The 19966-nt window shown below is 45.1% G+C and overlaps 1 protein-coding gene across 4 annotated transcripts in view; it reads right to left on the minus strand.

The window, feature by feature from the left end:
- Positions 1–73: 73 nt before the first annotated feature.
- The window catches only part of HDAC4 (histone deacetylase 4), a 164356-nt gene continuing 144463 nt past the window's right edge, over positions 74–19966 (minus strand). For all 4 annotated transcript variants that reach the window (XM_074189839.1, XM_074189840.1, XM_074189838.1 and 1 more), the window contains 3 exons: positions 9200–9284; positions 7672–7813; positions 74–6876 (listed from right to left, as the gene is read on the minus strand). In XM_074189839.1, the coding sequence (XP_074045940.1) occupies positions 6837–6876; positions 7672–7813; positions 9200–9284 (267 nt within the window). In that variant the 3' untranslated portion in view covers positions 74–6836. The remainder of the gene's footprint in view (positions 6877–7671; positions 7814–9199; positions 9285–19966) is intronic.

A 19966-nucleotide genomic window follows, 5' to 3' on the forward strand; every position in this document is an offset into this window, starting at 1 on the left:
ACAGATTATGTTAGGGGCTTCCAATAAGCCCTTTAAATCTCCTGCACATGAAGGAAGGCTTCTGCATGTCTTCTTGCTCCACAGATGCATGAGGGGGAATGGAAATCCTCCATCACTTGCATCTAGAGATTTTAAAAAAGAATACTTTCTAGTGACTTGAAAGGGTGGAACAGTCCACATCTTCCCTAATGGAATGCCCTGGACTAGGACATCATTGGAGTACTATCCCTGAATGGGGACTTTGGTCCTTTGCTGGCAGGGTCTGAGAGAACACAAGATGGCACTGGTACCATGAGGATATTCGGTAGAGGGGCCTCAGTAGAGATAGATGCAGAGGTAGTGTAGATGTGGTGGTCAGTGTTTCAAAGGGGCTAACGTTTATACTAACTGAATGGGACGGTGAGATTTTAATTCTCAACATTAACCAAAACATAAACCTTCCATTGTTCCCTTTAAGATTGTGAAAAACAGAAACCAGACCCTCGGAGGTTGGGTCTAGGGACAAAGTGGTGGCTGCTACCAATGGTGATGTCGTTCTGAGCATGGATAGGTAGAAAGGAGAATATAGTGAAATTCTGCATCTAGTCCTGTTCCCCACTATCGTGAACTTCCATCTCTCAAGGATGTATGACTTGATCATGAAGGATGATCTCTCCGCAACCTTTGGTGATTCGGCAGAGTCTGTTAGATTGCTATGACCCACAAACTCAGAATGAGCCTCTCTGAAGGAAGACAAAATGTACTCATTCCATGTACAGGTCTACCCTGAATGTGGGGTGACCTGCCAGGTTTTCTACACCAGGGTCCCATCTATATCAGGATGAAGCACCAGAAATTTCTGGCACATGTACAGGGTCTGTGTATATCTGGGGGAAAGGGGAGAGAGAGAACCTGTAACTTCATGGGGGGAACCACTCATATATAAATTTCCTTCACCATTTACAAAGCAGCAACTTAGAGCTTAGAGAGTGACCTGGGGTCAGTTCAACAGAGACCTTCTGGACTGTAAGGTTGGGACCCACAGGGTACAGGAAATCCTAGTGGCAGCTGATGATGACATCTGAGAGAGCAAAGGACCCTGTGCATGTGGAAAAGCATCAGGGAGCCCCAGGTCCTCGAGTGCTTTCTGGGAGGGGGATGGCCACCTGGGCAGTCTCCACCCCCTTGGGATTTGTGGAGGACTGGGTCTGAGCTCCCAAGGCCACTTGTAAAACACCCGAGTCAAATCGACTTCATTGGACCCCGGGGTGACGCTGGCAACTAACTCAACAGACTGAAAACAAGAAGAACATGGACAGAAGACAAAGCTGGTGCTGGGTGAGCTTTTTTTTTTTATCTTTTTATTTACACCACAAGAATAACAAGCTGTCATAATGTGGTACAAAATACTGGACTCCTAATAAAGTTCCAATAGAAGTCGGTACTGTCAGAGAAAGACACCATTGGCCAGTGTGGGAAATAACAGAATGAGATGAGGATGAGGATGAGAAAACAACAGCAACAACAAAAATAATAATAAGGAAGAAAGAAAAAGGAAGAACAGAAAGGAGAGGAAAACAAGCCCCCCACCCCCGGGACCACCCTGCAGAGGCTGGGCCGTGGGCAGAGGCTGCTGCCCTTCCTGGGAGGTTGGGTCTGGGGACGGAACAAAGTGGTGGCTGCTACCAATGGTGACGTCGTTCTGAGCATGGATAGGTAGAAAGGAGAATATAATATAGTTACAGCTTTGGATACTATATATCTGGAATAAGCTCTCGGGCGAATAATGCTTCGTTCCCCCCTTTTATATATATATATTATATATATATAAGTTTGTCATCCCCATAAATGGAAAATATCGCCTCCACTATGGAGCACACACACAAAATTGTTAAGATTTCTTTTTCTTTCAATAGGATACTTTTAAAATCAACATCAAAGACAAAGGGAAACCGGTCTCCAAACGACTTGGCTTCAGAAGAATGAAGGAACTTTGGGTTTCCTTTCAATGCAGTCGATAGAATAATTTTTTTAAACCACAGTGTTGCTCACACAGTCCGAGACTGTTAATCGGAACGTGAGATCGATCAATAATGTCATCTAAAAGTCACTTTAAAAAAAGGCAAGGGGTGGGGGTGGGGGGGCTGAGAAGTTAACTCTTTAGATTCCACAGCAGTTTGTTTTTTTTTGTCCAAACAAAGTACAGTTGTTGAGAAATGGTTGCATTCACTCACCCCCAGAAAGGAAATGAAACAAAACAAACAAAAACCACGTCTCTCCCTCCCCCCAGCCCCAGGAACAAAAAAATCTCTGAAGAGAGCCAGGCAGTCTCCATTTTGCACTGGGCATATTTTCTCCCCAACACTGTTTCCACATAAATACAATAAACTCTATTATTGGTATGTCACAAGTGCTCGATAAACTTCTTCCTTAAAATGACAAAGGTTTGAGTAGTCCTTTTATTTCTCTTACAATAAAAAGCACAAAGTCCTCAGAATAAGTTCAGTAAGACGCAAACTTCCCCCCTCCCCATTCTCCTGCCATATTTTGCTTTACAGAAAATGTTCCACCTTTTAAAAAATCTGCAAATGCTTCGAGAGGGGGGAAAAAAACCAGGTTTTTTTTGTTTTTTGTTTTTCTCTCCCCCAAAGCTGCCAAATTTGGCGTGCAAAATCTGTATACAATAGAAAGACATGCCGACCTTACAGACCATGCAACCTCAAGGTGTAGGAAACTTAAAAAAATATATTCATATATATTTATATATATTTATATATATATCAATGCCCGTAAAACACGTGGGCCCCAAAGTTTACAAAAAGCAGAATGGAATGAATACATGACTGTGACGAATACAAAGGAATGTTCTATATCGAAAATAAAAACAAAGCTGAAAAACAACCCCCCTCCCCAGCACCTCACTGGCAGGGGCGATGGGGTCTTGCAAACCTGCCCCTTGCAGGTTCTGAAAAAAAGAAACCACCAGCCTTCTTCTCCAACAGAGGGAGAAAAGTTAAGAAATGGGAGAAACAAAACAGCTTTGACAAGAGGCCCTTTCAAACCACCAGTTTGCGGGGAGCAGCCACAGATAGGCCCCGACTAGGTTGAAATGGGGTCTCTGCCCCATCTGCAAGGTTCTACAGGTTGAGGGAACAACTGTGGTGCTTCTACTGGTGGAGCTCAGGCACATTCTGGAGAGACAAAGATGCTCGGGTTCCCCAGTGGGATAATGAAAAGGGCAGATGGGGAGAGTGGCTACAAGCCCCCCGAGTTCCTCCAGGAGTGCCAACATTGACCCCCACCCCTATCCTGGGGCCAGTAAAGTGCTCACTCACCCACCCTGTGGACCAACATTTGAAAGACATCCCAGTAGCCTTGGCAAAGGTGCAAGTAAGAAATAGGGTGAAGAAAGTGTCCCCCATGGGGCTAGCGTGAGAATGGAGAGCTAAAGGAAGCTCCATCCATGGGCCAGCGACAGCTGTGGTCAGCTTGGGAAAAAAGTGAGCCCACCACCCTGCCATGGAGAGGCCAAAGACAAAAATCAAAGGCAAAGACTCAAGCTTCTAGGCTTGGGGCTGCTGGAAGCTGACAAACCAAAGGGGACTTCACTTGGTGGGTCTTTGCAACATGCAGTAAATACCACAAAGTCCAAAAAATGATAACTGGGCCACAGAAAGATCCCAGCTATCCCCAGCATCTTGTAAAAATGACAAACAAAACTTCCTTCTCTTCAATAACTGACTGTGGTGAAGAGGGAATCCTGCAAAAAAATCCCCTCAGCTGCTGACACTGAATGCTGGGCTCCAGAGTACAGCTTGGAAAAAAGTCTAAGAAAAGGAGTGAATGGGGTGGGTGGGTGCCTGTGACCATTTCTATGCTGCTGGTGGCAGAGGAGAAAGAAATGATTCTCTCCACCCCTCTGCCCCCCTCTCCAACCAAAAAAAAACCCTCCAACCTCAAAATAAAACCAAGCCCAGTCCCAACAGCCCCAAGCAGTCAGGTTCCCACTCAGGTCAAAAGGGGACCTTTTTTCTGTACCCAAACCTTGCCCTTCTCAGTCGGCTGCATGCAGATCTAAGGCTCAAGGATAAATGAAGAAATCCTCCATGCTGTTAGTGCTGATCGGAAAAGCTGAATCGCAAACTAGACCAAGCTCAGAAAATTCCTTGGCTGCCCCTTCTCAGTGGAGGGGATATTCCCCCCCCCCCCACCAATTTCAAATTCTTTCCACAAGTCTGAATTCAATCAATTTTGGAATGAAAATGGTGACTTCTAATGTCACCAAAAAAAAAAAAAGAGAGAGAGAGAGAAAACACGGGTTGTCCAGGAGTGAACTGTACTACTCTATCGACTTCGGAAAAAAAAAAAAGTACATGTGTCAATTGGTCTCCTGCAGGCCCATACTCCAGTAATAAGCATCTGGTGCTTCCAAGTGAGGGTCTAAACCAGATGGCAGAAAGGAAAAAAAAAATGTTAAAATCAACACTCCTCGCCCCCATTCAACATTCTCAAAAGCATTTTTTCCCAAAGGTCTTTGGAGAATAAAAGTTAAAATTCTATCTTAACAATGGTGTTTCAAGGAAGAAGTTTAGAAATATTTGTCAAGGTTGACAAGTCTTCCCCAGTGGAGCTCTGCATGCCAGCGACAATGGAGGGAGATCCCCCGAATGGGGAAGGTCAAGAACACCCCAGCTCCTTTATGTTCTTTGGGGAACAGAATTTAGGAAATAGACCTTGGCTGGTATCGTTCCACAAGCGAGACCCTGGTGGATCCCTCTTTACATTAAATGCTCCATTTCTGAAAACAAACTTTAACTCTAACATCTCCTTAGCCTGGTGGAAAGATGCCGACTGTACAAAAAACAAAACAAAAAATCATAATAAAAAAACCAAGACCTTAAAAAGTTTTTAAAAAATGTACAAGCAAGGACCAAGGCAAAAAAGGCCTTTTGACATCATTATTAGTCAGAAAACTGCCCAATGGAAAACAAATGTAAAATCAACACGAATGAGGATTGGAAAATAGTGATACAAAAACCAACAACAAATTTCTCTAATTCTTGCTACCAAACCTCCTCCTCCCCCCAAAAAAGTCAAAACTCATCGTGTGTATGTGTGCGAAGGGGGGGGGAGGGGAAACAGAGGTCGTGTCAGAAAAGAAATCCAACATAACAAACAGAACCTGAAATGAAAATGCAAACGTTGAGGGTAGTTGCCCAGTGGCTAATGTGTTGGCGATCTGAAGCCTATCAACTTTCCCGTTCCCTCAGCACCGGTCCGGTCCAATTCCCAAAGGAAACCATTTGCTAGGGACCTTTAAAAGGTGACTTTTATATTCTGCATTTATTATATTTACCTTTTTTATTTCTTCTATAAATGCATTATAAATATTTTCTCAAGATTTCATAAGAATCAAGTTTCTAAGCTTGGAGTACATTTGGAATATACATTATACATACATATATATATTATATATATATCTATTTATACCTACAATTGAAGCAATACCTCATGCTAGTCTGCTCTCAGGGAAAAGAATCCCCATCTTAAAACTGCAAGTGTGTCTAGAACATGCGTCAACAACCAAATTGCTGTGTTCGACTCTTAGATGATCAATGCCGGAAAGAAAACGTCTTGGATTGTTTTAAATTTGTCAGACTTCAAAACACCCAACAGAATTTGCCACTTTGGGGGCAACTCCCTTACTTTGTCTTAAACAGCAATGAAATGAAATAGAACCACAAAAAAAAAAAAAAAAAAAAAAACAAACAGAAAGCCGACCGACCGACCGGACAGACCTGACCCGGCCGCCTTCCTGGGGAGAGGACCCCAGAGGTGGCACGGGCAGGGAGGCGGCCCCCCGGGTCCCCGTGCCAGCCGGCCCGGCTGCAGGCTCCCGCTCGCTGGCTCACTGGCTGGCTCGCTCTGGGCTTGCTGGCAGATCCTGGCTCGTCGGCCAGAGGAAGTCGCTCCACGGAGTCCAGCTTTTTCTTTTCTTTTAAACTTAAGGCATTGTCCTTCCAACTTCTGAAAAATCAGCCACGCCAAATCCATCAGATCAAGTGAAAAAAAGGCACAAACTCTCCTCGGCGGCGGCTTTTAAAAGCTAAAGCCGACTCCTCCCGGGGTGGGGGGGCGCTCATGATTTTTTTCTGTTTTTGTTCTATTAAAAAAGAGAGAGAGGTTAGTCTCCTGGCCTCCCACCCTCCCTATTAAAAACCTGCCCTCGTGCATCCTCAGGCTCGGCTGTCCTGGTGCGCACCGGGCAGGCCAGAGTCGTCAACTTTCCCCCTTTTCTTTTTTCTCCTTTTCTTTTTCTAAAAAAACAAACAAACAAGCTACACGATGAGTCGAGTGGTTTCAACGGAGACTGTGGAATTGTGAGTAATCAAACCTTAAGCACCAGTTTTACAAAGTTTGGTTTCTGTATTATTAGAGCTTTGAAACGTGGGTCTCCTTCGTGGCCGCTGCCGTCTGTTTTCACGGTCATGGCCCGTCTCCCCAAAGCCGCCACCGGCTGCTCTCTCCTCACGGGCCCCCACTCTGCAGTGGGCCTCATGTGGGGCTCGCTGGCCAGAGGGTCCGTGGTCAGTGTGGAGAGTGGGGTGGGCACGCGTGGGTCGGTATATCTATGGACGTAGATAGATGCTCTATGTATATCGAGAGATCTGTAGATGCAGAAAGACTTGGCTTCTGTATCCAGAGAGACCAGTCCTGTGGTTGCGTCACACCTGGCTGTCCTTTTGTATTCTGGGAGAACACCCTGACAGGACGCAGGAGGAACAAGAGGAATTTTCTTGGCAGAGCTTCAAGACAAAAGACGCACAAACGAGAGACCGGCAGGGTCGCGCTGGGTGCTACAGGGGGGGCTCCTCTTCCATGGGCTCATCATCTGACCTGTGATGTCACCCCAAAGCCACAGAAGGGGAATGGGACGCGGGGAGAGTTGGGGGAGGAAGGGGAGAGAGACAGAGACTCGGAGAGACAGAAGAGAAGCAGAGACAGAGAGAAAGAGTCAGAAGAGACAGTCAGAGAGAGACAGAGACACAGACACACACACACACACACAGAGAGAGAGAGAGAGAGAGAGAGAGAGTGAGTCAGTTCAGGTTCAGGGTCACAGATCCTGCACAGGCATTTTACACACCGCATTTTCTTGATCTCCTGCTACCACCCAGCTTGTAGCCCTCCTCCTCGGCCTCTCCCCGCTATAGTCTGCGCCCCCCCCAACCCTGAGAAGTGATTTTTTTTTCACTAAGTCAATCTGTTCTGGATTAAACTTCCTTCCACATATTTCTATGAGTTTGTCACAACTGGAAGCAGTTAGCGATGCTTGCCTCTGTTTTCTAAAGTCAGATATTGGCATCCTTCTCCCCCTCCCCCCTCTCCTTGCCACCCACCACCCGTGGCAGCCTTAAGGTGCTGATATTGGCCTCGAACAACTGCAGGGCCCGGTGCTCCGTGCACCCTGTGCTGTGTGGCCTCTAGGATGAGGGGTGTGCACGGGTCCCACTCTTGATGGAATGATGCCTCCTTGGGCCCTCGGACAACAGCAATGTGGATGACAAACCAGTGGGGCAAGAGAACTCTGAAGTAACTGGTTTGGGCCTAGCTGAGCCGAGCGAACCCGGTGAGGACCCATCCCACAGGGTCCCAGGGCCCAGGAGGCAGGCTGGAAGAAGGGAGACCCACCTCTTTTCGGCGTGCTTGACCCCCACAGACAGGGAGGCCAGAGCGGTGACAGTCTCTGCCTCTTCAGTCTCACACTTCTGAGCCTCGAGGAGGGAATAGCCCACCGTAGAGGAAAAGCGCTGCAGAGAACGCCAGTACTTGCCTGGAGGAGGCAGAAGAAAGCAGCAGCAGTTAGGGGTCCTGGAGCCAGCACCAGCCCCCTCTCCAAGATCCAGGCTGGGGGCACACTGCCATCCACAGGCTGAGCTTCCCCAAGCTTTTGGAGCACAAATGGGAGCCACAGACTCAAGAGATTTTATTTTTAAAAACCCATGGGGGGGATGTGAAAGAATTGAGCCTTGAAAGAAGATAAGGATTCTTGGTGGTCAGGGCTGGGGATCCCCTCTGTCTGGCATTGCCCCATCTGGTGACCTAGCTGAAGCAGGATGCACCAGGTGGAAGAAACTGTCTAGGCAAAGGTGCATTGGAAGGAGAGGGGCATCACAGATTCAGAATAGCAAATGGGCTGGAATGGGCATTCAAGGCCCAAGCCCATCTGGGAAGCAGGGAAGGATGCCAGGGACTATGGGGAAGTGCAGGTTTGGGGTATTTCTTGCTGTTTTTCCCTCTATCTCTGGGTCATCATTTCTCTTTGGGGACCAGGAGAGAATGGAGAAAATGGTGAGGCCTCCAACTTATCCTGTTCTTCTTTCCTGACCACTCCTATGGGAAGACTTCCTGGAATCCCTCTTAGCACTTCCCCAGAGAGCAGGTGTAGGGATGGTTCCATTTATCACTTTAGTCCCAGAACTCATCCTGCCTAGAACCGCACCCAATGTAGAGCCACACCCAATGTAGAACCCTCATTTTGCCTAAAATTCACCAAGGTAAAATCGTGTCCAATGTAGAACCTTGCCTTGCCTAGAATCTAGCCATGTAGTCTCCCTCACCTAGAATCTCACTCAATGTAGAGCCATGTCCAATGTAGAACCTAGGCATTGCTAGAAACTCTCCCAGTGTAGAATTTCATCCAGTGCAGAACGTAGCTCTGCCCAGAACCCAGTCTAGTGTAGAAGTTAGACCAGTGGAGAACCATACCTTGCCTTGAACCCAGCCCAATCAATGCCTCCCTGGCACTAGGCAGTCTAAGGACACTGGCTGAAAGGGATGTCTCACATAGTATGCTGGGGTTAGTGGGCTCTGCCTCCCCATCTAACCATCCTGGTCCCTCTGGCCCCCGAAGATTCCATGCCCCTGTTTCCAGATGTCTTTCTGGAATGCTGGTACCACCCCCTGCTACCTGTCTCCAGCTCAACTGTGCAATGCTGTTTCCCCCATTAGGCTTGGGGCTCCCCAAGGGTGGGTGCTCTTCACCTTTCTTTGCACATCCAATCATTTTGAGTACCATCAAGATGGGCACTGTAGCTCTTGGGGGTGAGTAGAGGGTACATTGGAGGATTCAGGGGCACGTGTGAAAGGGGTGGCAGCCTGGGGGGGGTAGCACTAGCAGCAGTGATGGTGTGGTCACCCCCTGGTCAAAGATACTCACTGTGCGTTTCAATGACTTTTTCCATAGAGTGGATGGCGTTGGCATTTGACCTTTGTTGCAAGACCTTGTCCGGGAGAGGATCGAGCTGTGGAGAGAGAGAGATTGGAGAATTAAAGGCATCCAGGGGTGGGCAGCCAGACTGTGGTGAGAGGTCTTGCCCATGGAGGGGAGTTGAGGCACAAGCAGAAAGTTCCCAAAGCAAAGAAGAGGCAGCAGTTTTTCTGACTTCCAAGATGTGTCTAAAACCCACCAAGTGACCCTGGAACAGTCCTTTTAGTCCTTTCCCTCCTTGAGGCCTCAGTTCCTGTCTGCTGTCCCTAACATGATGATCCTGAACTCAGCTGCAATGAACCTGCTTTCCCAGAACTGGACCAAGAAGGTCACCATAGTCAGCAGCAGCTGCTGCCATCCACACACTACTAGTACCTTCTGTTTGCTTTCAGGTTTGAAAGGCATCTCACAGATACCATTCCACCTTAGTCTTAGAGCAGCAGGGGCAAGAGGCATGAATCCCACTTTACAGATGAGGAAACTGAGGCTTAGAAAGGTCGAGGTGGGCTTCTCCACAGTAAAAGAATTCAGGTGACAGAGCCAGAGCGCACCTCATCAGTCTTGGACTCAGAGTCCAAGTCTCACCTCAGACCCTTCTGAGCTGTGCAAGTCTGGACAAGGATGACTTGCTCCCCCATATCCCCCAAAGAAAAATCAAGACAAAATCAAACATCTTTGTCTCAGTTTCCTCATCTGTAAAAAGGAGATCATAGCAGTCCTGACCTGCCAGGGATCTTGTAGGGATCATATGAGATGGGGCATCATATAATTGCTAGCTACTTCAGTCCTTGCTACCTGCTAAGACAGGTGAGATGTCATTTATTTACAATGATTTGCTTTGAGGATCAACTTTCTACATCCCTAGATCACCAATTAGAAAAATATTTTTGTTACTCCCTCTCCCAAGGGGAATGGGAGCTAGGAGGATTTTGGGTGTCCTGGAGCCCTGCCTGGTGAAGTTTTAAATGCATGGACAACTTGCAGGAGATGGGAGCCAGACCTGTGTCAAAAGAGTGGCCACGGACCTGGTAGGCTCGCCCAGCAGAGAGAGAGGCTGGAGGATCATGCCATGGGATGGACAGAGAGGACTCTTTCAGACCCTTGCTCAGCTGACTCCTGAGCTTCCATTCTCCTTTGGAAGGCTGAGATTTGGAGTTCTCTTTTTGCTCTGCTATTTGTAGAAGCTGCTCCCGCCACCCTTCATTAAACTTGGCCCAATTTGATTCCTTACACTGTGGTCCTTAGGGACAGAGGCAAGGGCAGGTCCACTGCTCCAAATGCCAAAGAAACCTTCCTAGTATCATGAGACCCCACACTCAAACATGCCCATGGCTCCCTTCTCCATCTGCCCTAATGACAGGGAGCCCCCACCTCAGGGAGGCTGTGCGTCAAGTCTAATGTCATCCTCAGACAATATAAAATACTTGGGAGTCTACCTGCCAAGGGCAGACTGAGAAACTCTATGAAAACAAGTACAAAATACTTCTCACACAAATAAAATCAGATTTAAATAACTGGGCAAATGTCAACTGCCCATGGATAAGCAGAGCTAATATAATAGAAATGCCAATTCTAACTAAATTAATCTATTTATTTGGTGTCTTGCCAATCAAACTTCCAAAATTTACTTTAAAGAGTTAGAAAAATTATAACTAAATTCATACGGAGAAACAAAAAAGTCAAGAATATCCAGGGATTTAATGAAAAATAGTGAAGAAGAAGGTGGTTTGGCCCTACCAGATCTAAAATTATATTATAAAGCATTAGTTATCAAAACTAGTATTGGCTAAGAAACAGAGAAGTGGATCAGATTAGGTGTAAAAGAAATAGCAGGAAACAATTATAGTAATCTGCTGTTTGATAAACCCAGAGTCCAGATTCTGGGATAAAAACTGTTTGATAAAAACTGTTGGGAAAATTGAAAGTTAGTATGGCAGAAACTTGGATTAGACCAATATCTCACACCCCATACCAAGGTAAGATCAAAATGGGTACAGGATTTAGACATAAAAAAAAATATTATAAGCAAACTAGAAGAACAAGAAATAGTTTACTTGACAGATCTATGGAAAAGGAAGCAGTTTGTGACCAAGGAAAGATGGAGAACCCCATTAAAAATAAACTAGATAAGTTTGATTATATTAAATTAAAAAGCTTTTACACGGACAAAACCACTGTAACCAAGATCAAAAGAAATGTAGTAAATTGGGAAACAATTTTTAAAAATAGTATTTCTGACAAAGGACTTATTCCTAAAATATATAAAGAATTGAGTCAAATTTATAAAAAACAACAACAAAAAACCAAGCCATTCCCCAAATGACAAATGATCAAAGGATATGCAGAGGCAATTTACAGATGAGGAAATCAAAGCAATCCATAGTCTTATGAAAAAATGCTCTAAATCATTACTGATTAGAGAAATACAAATTAAAGCAGCTCTGAGGTACCATCTTACACTTATCAGACTGGCCAATATGACCAGAAAGGACAAACGTTCAATGTTGGAGGGAATGTGGGAAATCTGGGACACTAATGCATTGTTGGTGGAGCTGTGAATGCATCCAACCTTTCTGGGGAACAATCTGAAATTATGCCCAAAACACAACAAAAATGTGCATCCCCTTTGATCCAGCAATACCACTACTGGGTCTATACCCTGAAGAGATTATGAGAAAAGGGTAAAAACATCACCCTGTTTGTGGTGACAAAGAAGTGGAAATAGAGTGCATGTCCTTCAACTGGGAAATGGCTTAACAAACTGTTGTCTATGTATGCCATGGAACACTATTATTCTATTAGAAACCAGGAGGGATGGGGAATTCAGGGAAACCTGGAAGGATTTGCAAGAACTGATACTGAGTGAGATGAGCAGAACCAGAAGAACATTGTACACCCTAACAGCAACATGGGGGTGATGGTCAACCTTGATGGACTTGCTCATTCCATCAGTGCAACAATCAGGGACAGTTTGGGGCTGTCTGTGATGGAGAATTCCATCTGTATCCAGAGAAAGAACTGTGGAGTTTGAACAAAGACCAAAGACTATTACCTTCAATTTTTTTTAATAAAGGAATCTTTTGTATTACATAATTTTGCTACCTCTAATATTTTATTTTCTCCTCCAGGATATGATTTCTCTCCCAATACATTCATTTTTGATCAATGTATAAGCATGGAAACAATGTAAAGATTACCATACTACCTTCTGTAGGGGGATGGGGGAGAGAGGGGAGGAGGGAGGGAGGAGAGGGGAGGGAGGGTGGGGGAAAACTAAAATTCAAAACCTTACAGAAAATGATAGGTATAAACTACTATTGCATAGTATTGAAAAACAAATAAAATAATAAGATAAAAAAAGACTGATGACATCTCCTTCTGGATGTACCTTGAGAGTCCCAGGTTTATGGTGCAGGAATTTGGATTTCCCAAATGAACATCGGCAAGAAGGAAGGAGGGGTGGGGTGGAAGGAAGAGAAGCAGGTCATAAATCATACTGAGTGGTCCTGGACAGGTCACCTCCCCTCAAGGAACCATCAAGTGAAGGGCTGACACCAGCTGCCCTTCCAAGTCTGTTCAGATCCTCAGGACCACATGACATCATCCCTGTTCATTCATCAGAAGGCCACCTCATGATTGGAGATTAAAACTGGCACAGAATCAAAAGGCCATATTTGGAGGCAGGACAGGAGGCTTCAGAGAGCATTAGTACAACTCAAGTGGTTATCCAGACCTGGCAAGATTTCCAAGGAGGGAATGCTCCCCACACTCCAGGCACTCTATTCCATCTTGACCGCCACATGGCACATGTAAGGGTGTATTCAAGGAAGACTAGTTCCTTGGTGTGAGAGTGCCAAGTCCTCTTCAGAGCTGTTTTCCACCTTAGATGTCTACCTAAGCCACCTAACTCTCACCTGTGGCTCCAAGAAGCTGGAGCAGGCATAGCAGTCACACCCTGGGAAACAGTTCCAGCAGGTGGGTTAAATCAGATTGAGAGTAACCAAAGGAGTCTCAAACTCATCGGTGAGTGGAATGGCCAGAAGAGAACAATTTGTTCCAACAGTCATGAAGTCAGCTGAAGCAGGTGCTGTGGAGCACTTAGAGCTTGGTTAGACATCAAAGTCGCCAAGATCATCCACTGCATCTAGAGCCATCACCAGATGTCTGGACTTGTCTTGCTATGTTGGATCATGATGACTTTGTACAGCTCTACCTCACTTAGATCCAATTTACCCACACAACAAAAGACTTCACTCATGACCATTCCTCAAAGTTCCTCTGGCGACAGGCAAGTGATGATGCAGCAGGTGCAGATACTCTGGGAGCTGGAATCACAACCCTGCACACAGGTGACCCAGGGTCATTTCCCCACTGAAAGCAGAAGTGATATTTGGCAGCCCCCCAGATAACTGAGCAGTCCTTTAAGGATCCCACTGCTCTACCTCCTGATGTGAGGAAGGGGCTAGAAAAGGTGTCCTAAAAATTGTCCACTTACCAAACCCTGGCCTGATTACCAAGGCAGGTGGGGAATCCCACAGTGTGGTCAAGACAAAAAAAATCTGCAAAAACTTCTTCAAAGAAGATTCCATTCACCCTTGGTGCATGGAACGTGTGCACACTCTTAGACAGCACAAGATCCAATAGACCTGAAAGATGAACAGCTCTAGGTGCAAGAGAGCTCAGCAGGTACGGTATCCAAATAGTGAAACAAATGAAACAAGGCTGGCAGATGAAGGCCAACTCACTGAAATCATTTGTCTGGCATGGCCGCAGCAAAGGGGAATGCTGTGAAGTTGTGGTAGCTTTTGCAATCAAAATTAATCCAGTTGACATTCTTGAATGCCTACCAAAAGGAATGAATGAACAACACTCATGACAATTAGACTGCCACTTCCAGGAAAATGCCATGCCACCACCATCAGTGCCTATGCTCCACCATGATGAACACTGATGAAGTTAAAGAAAAATTTTATGAAGACCTGGAGACCCTTATCATCAATGGACCAAAAGAAGACAAGTTCATAATTCTGGGTGACTTTAATGCTAGAGTAGGCTTAGACTACCAGACATGGCAGGGAGTCCTTGCAAGGAATGGAGTTGGAAACAGCAACAGTAGTGGTCACCTTCTACTGAAGACCTGTGCATCTCATGACCTCTTTACAAAAACTGTCTTGTTTACCTAAATGCAGTAAAACTTCCTAGATGCATCCTAGGAACAAACATTGGCATCTAAAAGACTGAGAGATTGCAAGGAGAAGTGTTAGACAGGATGTGAGAGTAACAAAGGCAATGTGTGGTGCAGAGCGCTGGACGGATCACAGATTTATCCTCTCTAAATATTCACATTCAACCAAAGCTGCAACCACAAGGCAAAATGAATACTAGAATTAATGTCAAGAGATCAGAGTATCTCTCTGAGTGGAAACAATTTGAGACTAACTTGGAGGGAAAACTGAGCCAACATACAGTTGGCATCAGTGAGGTAGAAAAAGAGTGGGCAGCTTTCAGAGATCTGGTGTCAGCACTGCATTTGCTCATCTGGGCCAGAACACTTGCAAATACCAAGACTGGTTTGATGAAAATGAGGGGAAAATGTAGAAGCTGTTAAATGAAAGATGAGAACTCCACAGGGTTTACCAGCAGGATAGTTCATCCATTTCTAAGAAGGCAGCATTTAATTCCATCAAAAGTAAGGTCCATGCGAAGCTTAGAGAGATGCAGGCCTCTTGACTCAGTAAGCTGGCAGATGAAATTCAGTTTTATGTAGACAGTAAGAAACCAAAATGCCTGAAGGTTATTTATGGGTCAAAGACTTATGGTGCATCTCAACTACTCTATGCTGATGGATCCACATTGATTTGGGACATGATCCTAGAGAGATGGGCTGGATAGTGGATGATGCTCTCATGATTTCCCAGTCACCAGTGGAGTGAAACAAGGCTGTGTCCTTGCTCCCATACTTTTTAGCATGATGTTTTCAGCCATGTTGTCAAATGCCTTCACTGAGGATGAACACGGCCTCAAGGACAGCTACCACACTGATGGCAGATTCTTCAGCTTGAAAAGACTCCAAGCCAAGTCCAAAGTGGAGGGAAGTGTTAGTGCAGGATCTTCTGTTTGCAGATGATTGTGCTCTCCATGCAGCCTCTGAAACTGAGATGCAACAAAGTATGGATCCATTCTCTGCTGACTGTGCTCATTTTGGTCTACCATAAACACCAAGAAAACCCAGGGACTCCATCAGCCAGCAGCACACCATCCACATGTGGAACCATCCATTACAGCAAATGGAGAAGTTCTGAGTCCTGTGGACAGGTTCATTCATCTTGGCAGTATTCTTTCCAAGGAAGTACACATTGACAATGAGATTGACCTTTGCATTGTCAGAGCTAGCTCACTATATGGGAGACTCCGAAAGAAAATGTGGGAGAGAAGAGGTATTAGAATAACAACCAAACTGAAGGTCCACAGAGCCATTGTGTTGACCTCATTCCTAAATGCCTATGAAACCTGGATGGTCTACCAGCATCATGTCAGGAAACTGAACTGCTTCCATTTAAATTGTTAGGAAGATTCCAGGTGAAGATTCCAGACACTGAGGTCCATACTCAAATTAAACTTTTTTAGCATCCTAACATTACTACAGAGAGGGCAGCAATGATGTTGTTGGAATGCCAGCTGTATGCTTGCCAAAAACATCCTGAAGGTCTCATTAAAGAACCTTAGAATTGACTCTATAGCATGGGAGACACTGTCCAGCATGGTATGCCTTCATGAGTGAGGGGGCTGCATTCTATGAGGAAGGTAGAATTGAAGTAGCTCAAGTGACAGCCATAGGTTGAGAGCACCCACCCCAGCACAAATTATTTGTGCCTGACCTGTGGTAAGCGTTCTGAGGTCGCATTGGTCTGATTAGCCACAGTAGGATACACTGTCATTCTCAAACATAGTGCTGTTGCTTGGTCTTCTTCCATTACAAAGGACAAGAAACAACCATTTTTCTCTTGGTAACTTCCCCACCTCATCCTCCTGCCCTCTTAATCTCAGTTTTCTTATCTGTGAAATGGGGATCATAAGCAGATTCATAACTGCTTCAAGGGGTTGTTTTGAAGTTCAAATGGGATAATGTTCCTAAGGTGCTTTGCAAACTTTGGAGGACTAAATGACAGCTATTATCTTTATCATTACTATTATCCAATCACAGACATTTTTTTTTCATGGTATTCAGACAGAAATGGTTCTGGGACAAGTTACTTTCTTCTTATTACTTTTTTATGTTGAATATTTATGGACTATTACACATGTTAATGAAATAACCAGTTTTCTATAATTGAGTCAGGATGGCAGTTGATGTGCTAGAAGAGGGATGTCCAACATTTTAGCTCATTTGGGCTGAATTGCCCAACAAAAATCCATCAAGGGCTGCTGACAGAATTCAATAACCATTCATGAATAAGATGGACACACCACCAACTAGCACCACAATTCAACTTAAAAAAAAAATGTTTTTTTCTATGTGAACACTGAGCCTGCTTTTCAATATCTCTACAGAGGTTGTAGTGATGTGAAAAAAGATTTTAAGATGTTCATCCAGAATATCTGTTCCATTTTTATTTTTGTTTGTTTCTTTTGGGGAAAAAGTTGCTTACAAATTTACATAATCCCTATAGAGACATCCTGAACATGGCATATTTATTAAACACTGGATAGTCTTCTTTAGGCAAGTACAACTTATCAAAGTCCAATAAAGAAACTTGAATAAATTTTTCTTTCGGTTGCCTATCTGATTGCAACTCTTTACATTTTATTTGCAGCTCTGAAGGCAACATGTTAATCTCAACTGAGGATGGAGCAACAAATAGACTGAAATGCAACTGGTGTTTTCTAAAATCTTGAAATCTATACTCAAAATCCTGTGACAAAATAGCAATGAACGCTGGTACAAAAAAGTCATCTGTTGCAATTATGACGAGTCATATAATGTTTAAAGATCCTAATTCACATATAAAACAACAACAAAATCTTCCAGGGATCTGTGAGACCAATGTCGAGCCATGTTAGTTAAGGGTTCAGTTGGTCTGTGAGGCTGCAACTTTGATGCATATGCTCACCCATTCCTTCATTTTCCAGGTAAGCACGGTGGGCTGCATGGAGGGCCAAAGAGGGCACATGTGGTCTGCAGCCCAGGTTGGACACACCTGCTCTAGGGGCTGATGGGAGCATTCTTGGCCAGTGTCCAACGGCAGACAGGACAATGCTGCTGGGGAACGTCATCACTGCTATTCACTCTTGGACCCCCCAGTGACAGCTTTGCCTCTTTCTGTGATTAACTGAGAGTCTCAACAAGTAGTAAGCATTGAGTCATGCCCATTGCTTGATGAATTTAAGATTAACAAAGGCTCCAGGTAAGCTAAAGGACACTCACGTATCGTTTGCCTTTTGATATTTTACTTTTAAAGGTTGGTGTTCTGTCTCCTTGCTATCTTTTTTTCCCTGGTGGTGAGGGTCCTGTATATGATACAAGACTTTCTAGATATGCTGGCTGAGTTATGTTGCTGAAATGTTTTTTATTATAAGGGATGGCCTTCAGGGAAGGGGGTTGGCAAAGAATACAATGGGGAATTGAGGTGATAAAAACAAAAGAGATCAATAAAATGTGATTTTTGAAAGTTGGCCTTTTTTGGGGGGGGTTGTGGGGAGATGGGAAGAAAGGGGATGGGAGTTTAGAAGATAAAACAGCCATCCAGGTGGATCAGTTTTGGGGCCTAATAAACCTGTCTTTGTTCTCCAGAGAGAATTTCCGCAGTTTCTAGTTCAAAAGCATTCACTTGAGCCTTGGAAGAATTATGAGGCCATCAGAGCCCCCAAGAAAATGTGTTGTAAAACGTGTTGGCAAATTCTAGATAGAATTGGGTGGAAGGTTTTCAGGGTTTGTAAAAACACTTTTCATCCCTAGAAATGATCCCACTTGTGTGGGATATTGTGGGAGGAGCTGTTCTTATAAAGGAGAGGGGGCAGCTTACTTGGGGGCAAATGGGCTTCATCACTTCCAAGACTAGTTTTTGCTATGATCATCATTATCTCACAAGGACCCCAGAAAGTTTCCCCAGAAAGCACTTCAATCAGAGAGGCCAAGATATCCAGAATTTTCTAGGAGAAAAACCACTGAAGTATTCCAGTGCTAGGAGCTGGGATTTCTGACCATTAAGTCTCTGGGACCCCTCCCACCTGTCCGCATCTCTCCATTCAGGCAGCTCTGCTGTAGGTCTTCATCTCCTCTTTCCTGGACTGTGGCTCCAGCCTCCTAACTGGCGTCTCCTCTGTCCCCCAGCACTGATTCAGTTGGAGATGTGACCAGTGAGACTGTCAAGCATCCGTCTGACCATGTCACTGCCTTGCCCAGAATCCTTGCTGGTTCCCACTGCCTTGATGCAGGGGAACTATGGACCCAGAGACATTGTAAGTTTATATATATTGGTATCAAATTCTTGTAATCTTGTCAGCACTGTTAAAGTGTTTAAATATCATCATCTCATATAAATAAGGAATTGATTTTTGTAAGCTTTTCTATATTGTTAAAATGGTTCCTTTTTGGCTTTTTTTATGTCTTTGCAAAATAGAAGCCACTTTAGGCTGGTCTATAGTTCCCCTGCATCAGCTTTTAGGGTCCCAGGCAAAGTGCAATCCTCTACAGTCACTAAAGTCAAGTCTTTCCCCCATTCTTCCCTTCCAAGGCTCCCTCCTCCCTGGCCAGGGTCCTCCCATTTTCCCATCGCATGCTTCTGTCCAGACGTGCTTGCTCTGTGTCTTTCCTCCTTGGTCTTTTAGAACCCCTCTTCCCTTCAAGGCTTAGCTCATGTCACCTTCCACAAGAAGCCCTCCAGATCTCATTCCACTGGTATTTTCCCTCTCATCAAAATAGAATCTACAGACTTTGCTGGATGTCATCTCCCCAGGAGAATGGAAGCTCCTTGAGGGCAGACTAGCTCTGTCTTTGGAGCCTCAGTAGCCATCAGTGGAGTCCACCGATATTGACTTGGGACCTCCATTTGTCAAGAGCCAGGCTATTAAGGAATAAGGCAATGGGTCCAAAGAGGGACCAAGTTCTGTAGGATGCAGAGAGAGTCTCATGCACCATGCACTGGGAGGGAGATGGCAACAACTGGCTAGATCCCATTTCCAAGGAGAATAGAATAAAAAGGAACATGGCCAAATGGAGAGCTCTGGCCTGATTGTCAGCAGAGTCGGGGCCTACCAGCTGGCTGTGTGACCCCTCTGAGTCCCTCAGTGGTGAAGACAAGAGTGGCCTAGATGGTTAAAGATCTGGCCTAGATTTGGGGCCATCATGATTCCAATGGACAATACTATCAGCAGAGAAATAGACAGCGCAGCCTGGAGAGACACTGATCCCTAGGATGCAACCTGGGATGTTTTGTTTTTTGGAGGGTAGATCCCAAATACCAGCCTGTGCTATGGGGTCCTTGGCCCATGATTCGCTCTAAAAAACATAAGCTCCCCTTAGTTCATAGGTTTGTCCTACATGTTGATTGTTTCCCTGGGTGGAGAAACAGAGGTCCAGCATTGGGATGTACCTTGGTTGAGCTGAGGGGCTAAACCTCAGGTGCTGAGTTCTGGAGATGTAAGAAATCGATGGGTCAGTGGGAAAGGGGCTTGGCTCAGATGCCAGAGCTCCATGGGGGTGTCAGTTCCTAAAGG

The sequence above is a fragment of the Macrotis lagotis genome, chromosome 5 (assembly GCF_037893015.1).
Source record: "Macrotis lagotis isolate mMagLag1 chromosome 5, bilby.v1.9.chrom.fasta, whole genome shotgun sequence".
In the NCBI taxonomy this organism is placed as follows: Eukaryota; Metazoa; Chordata; class Mammalia; order Peramelemorphia; family Peramelidae; genus Macrotis; species Macrotis lagotis.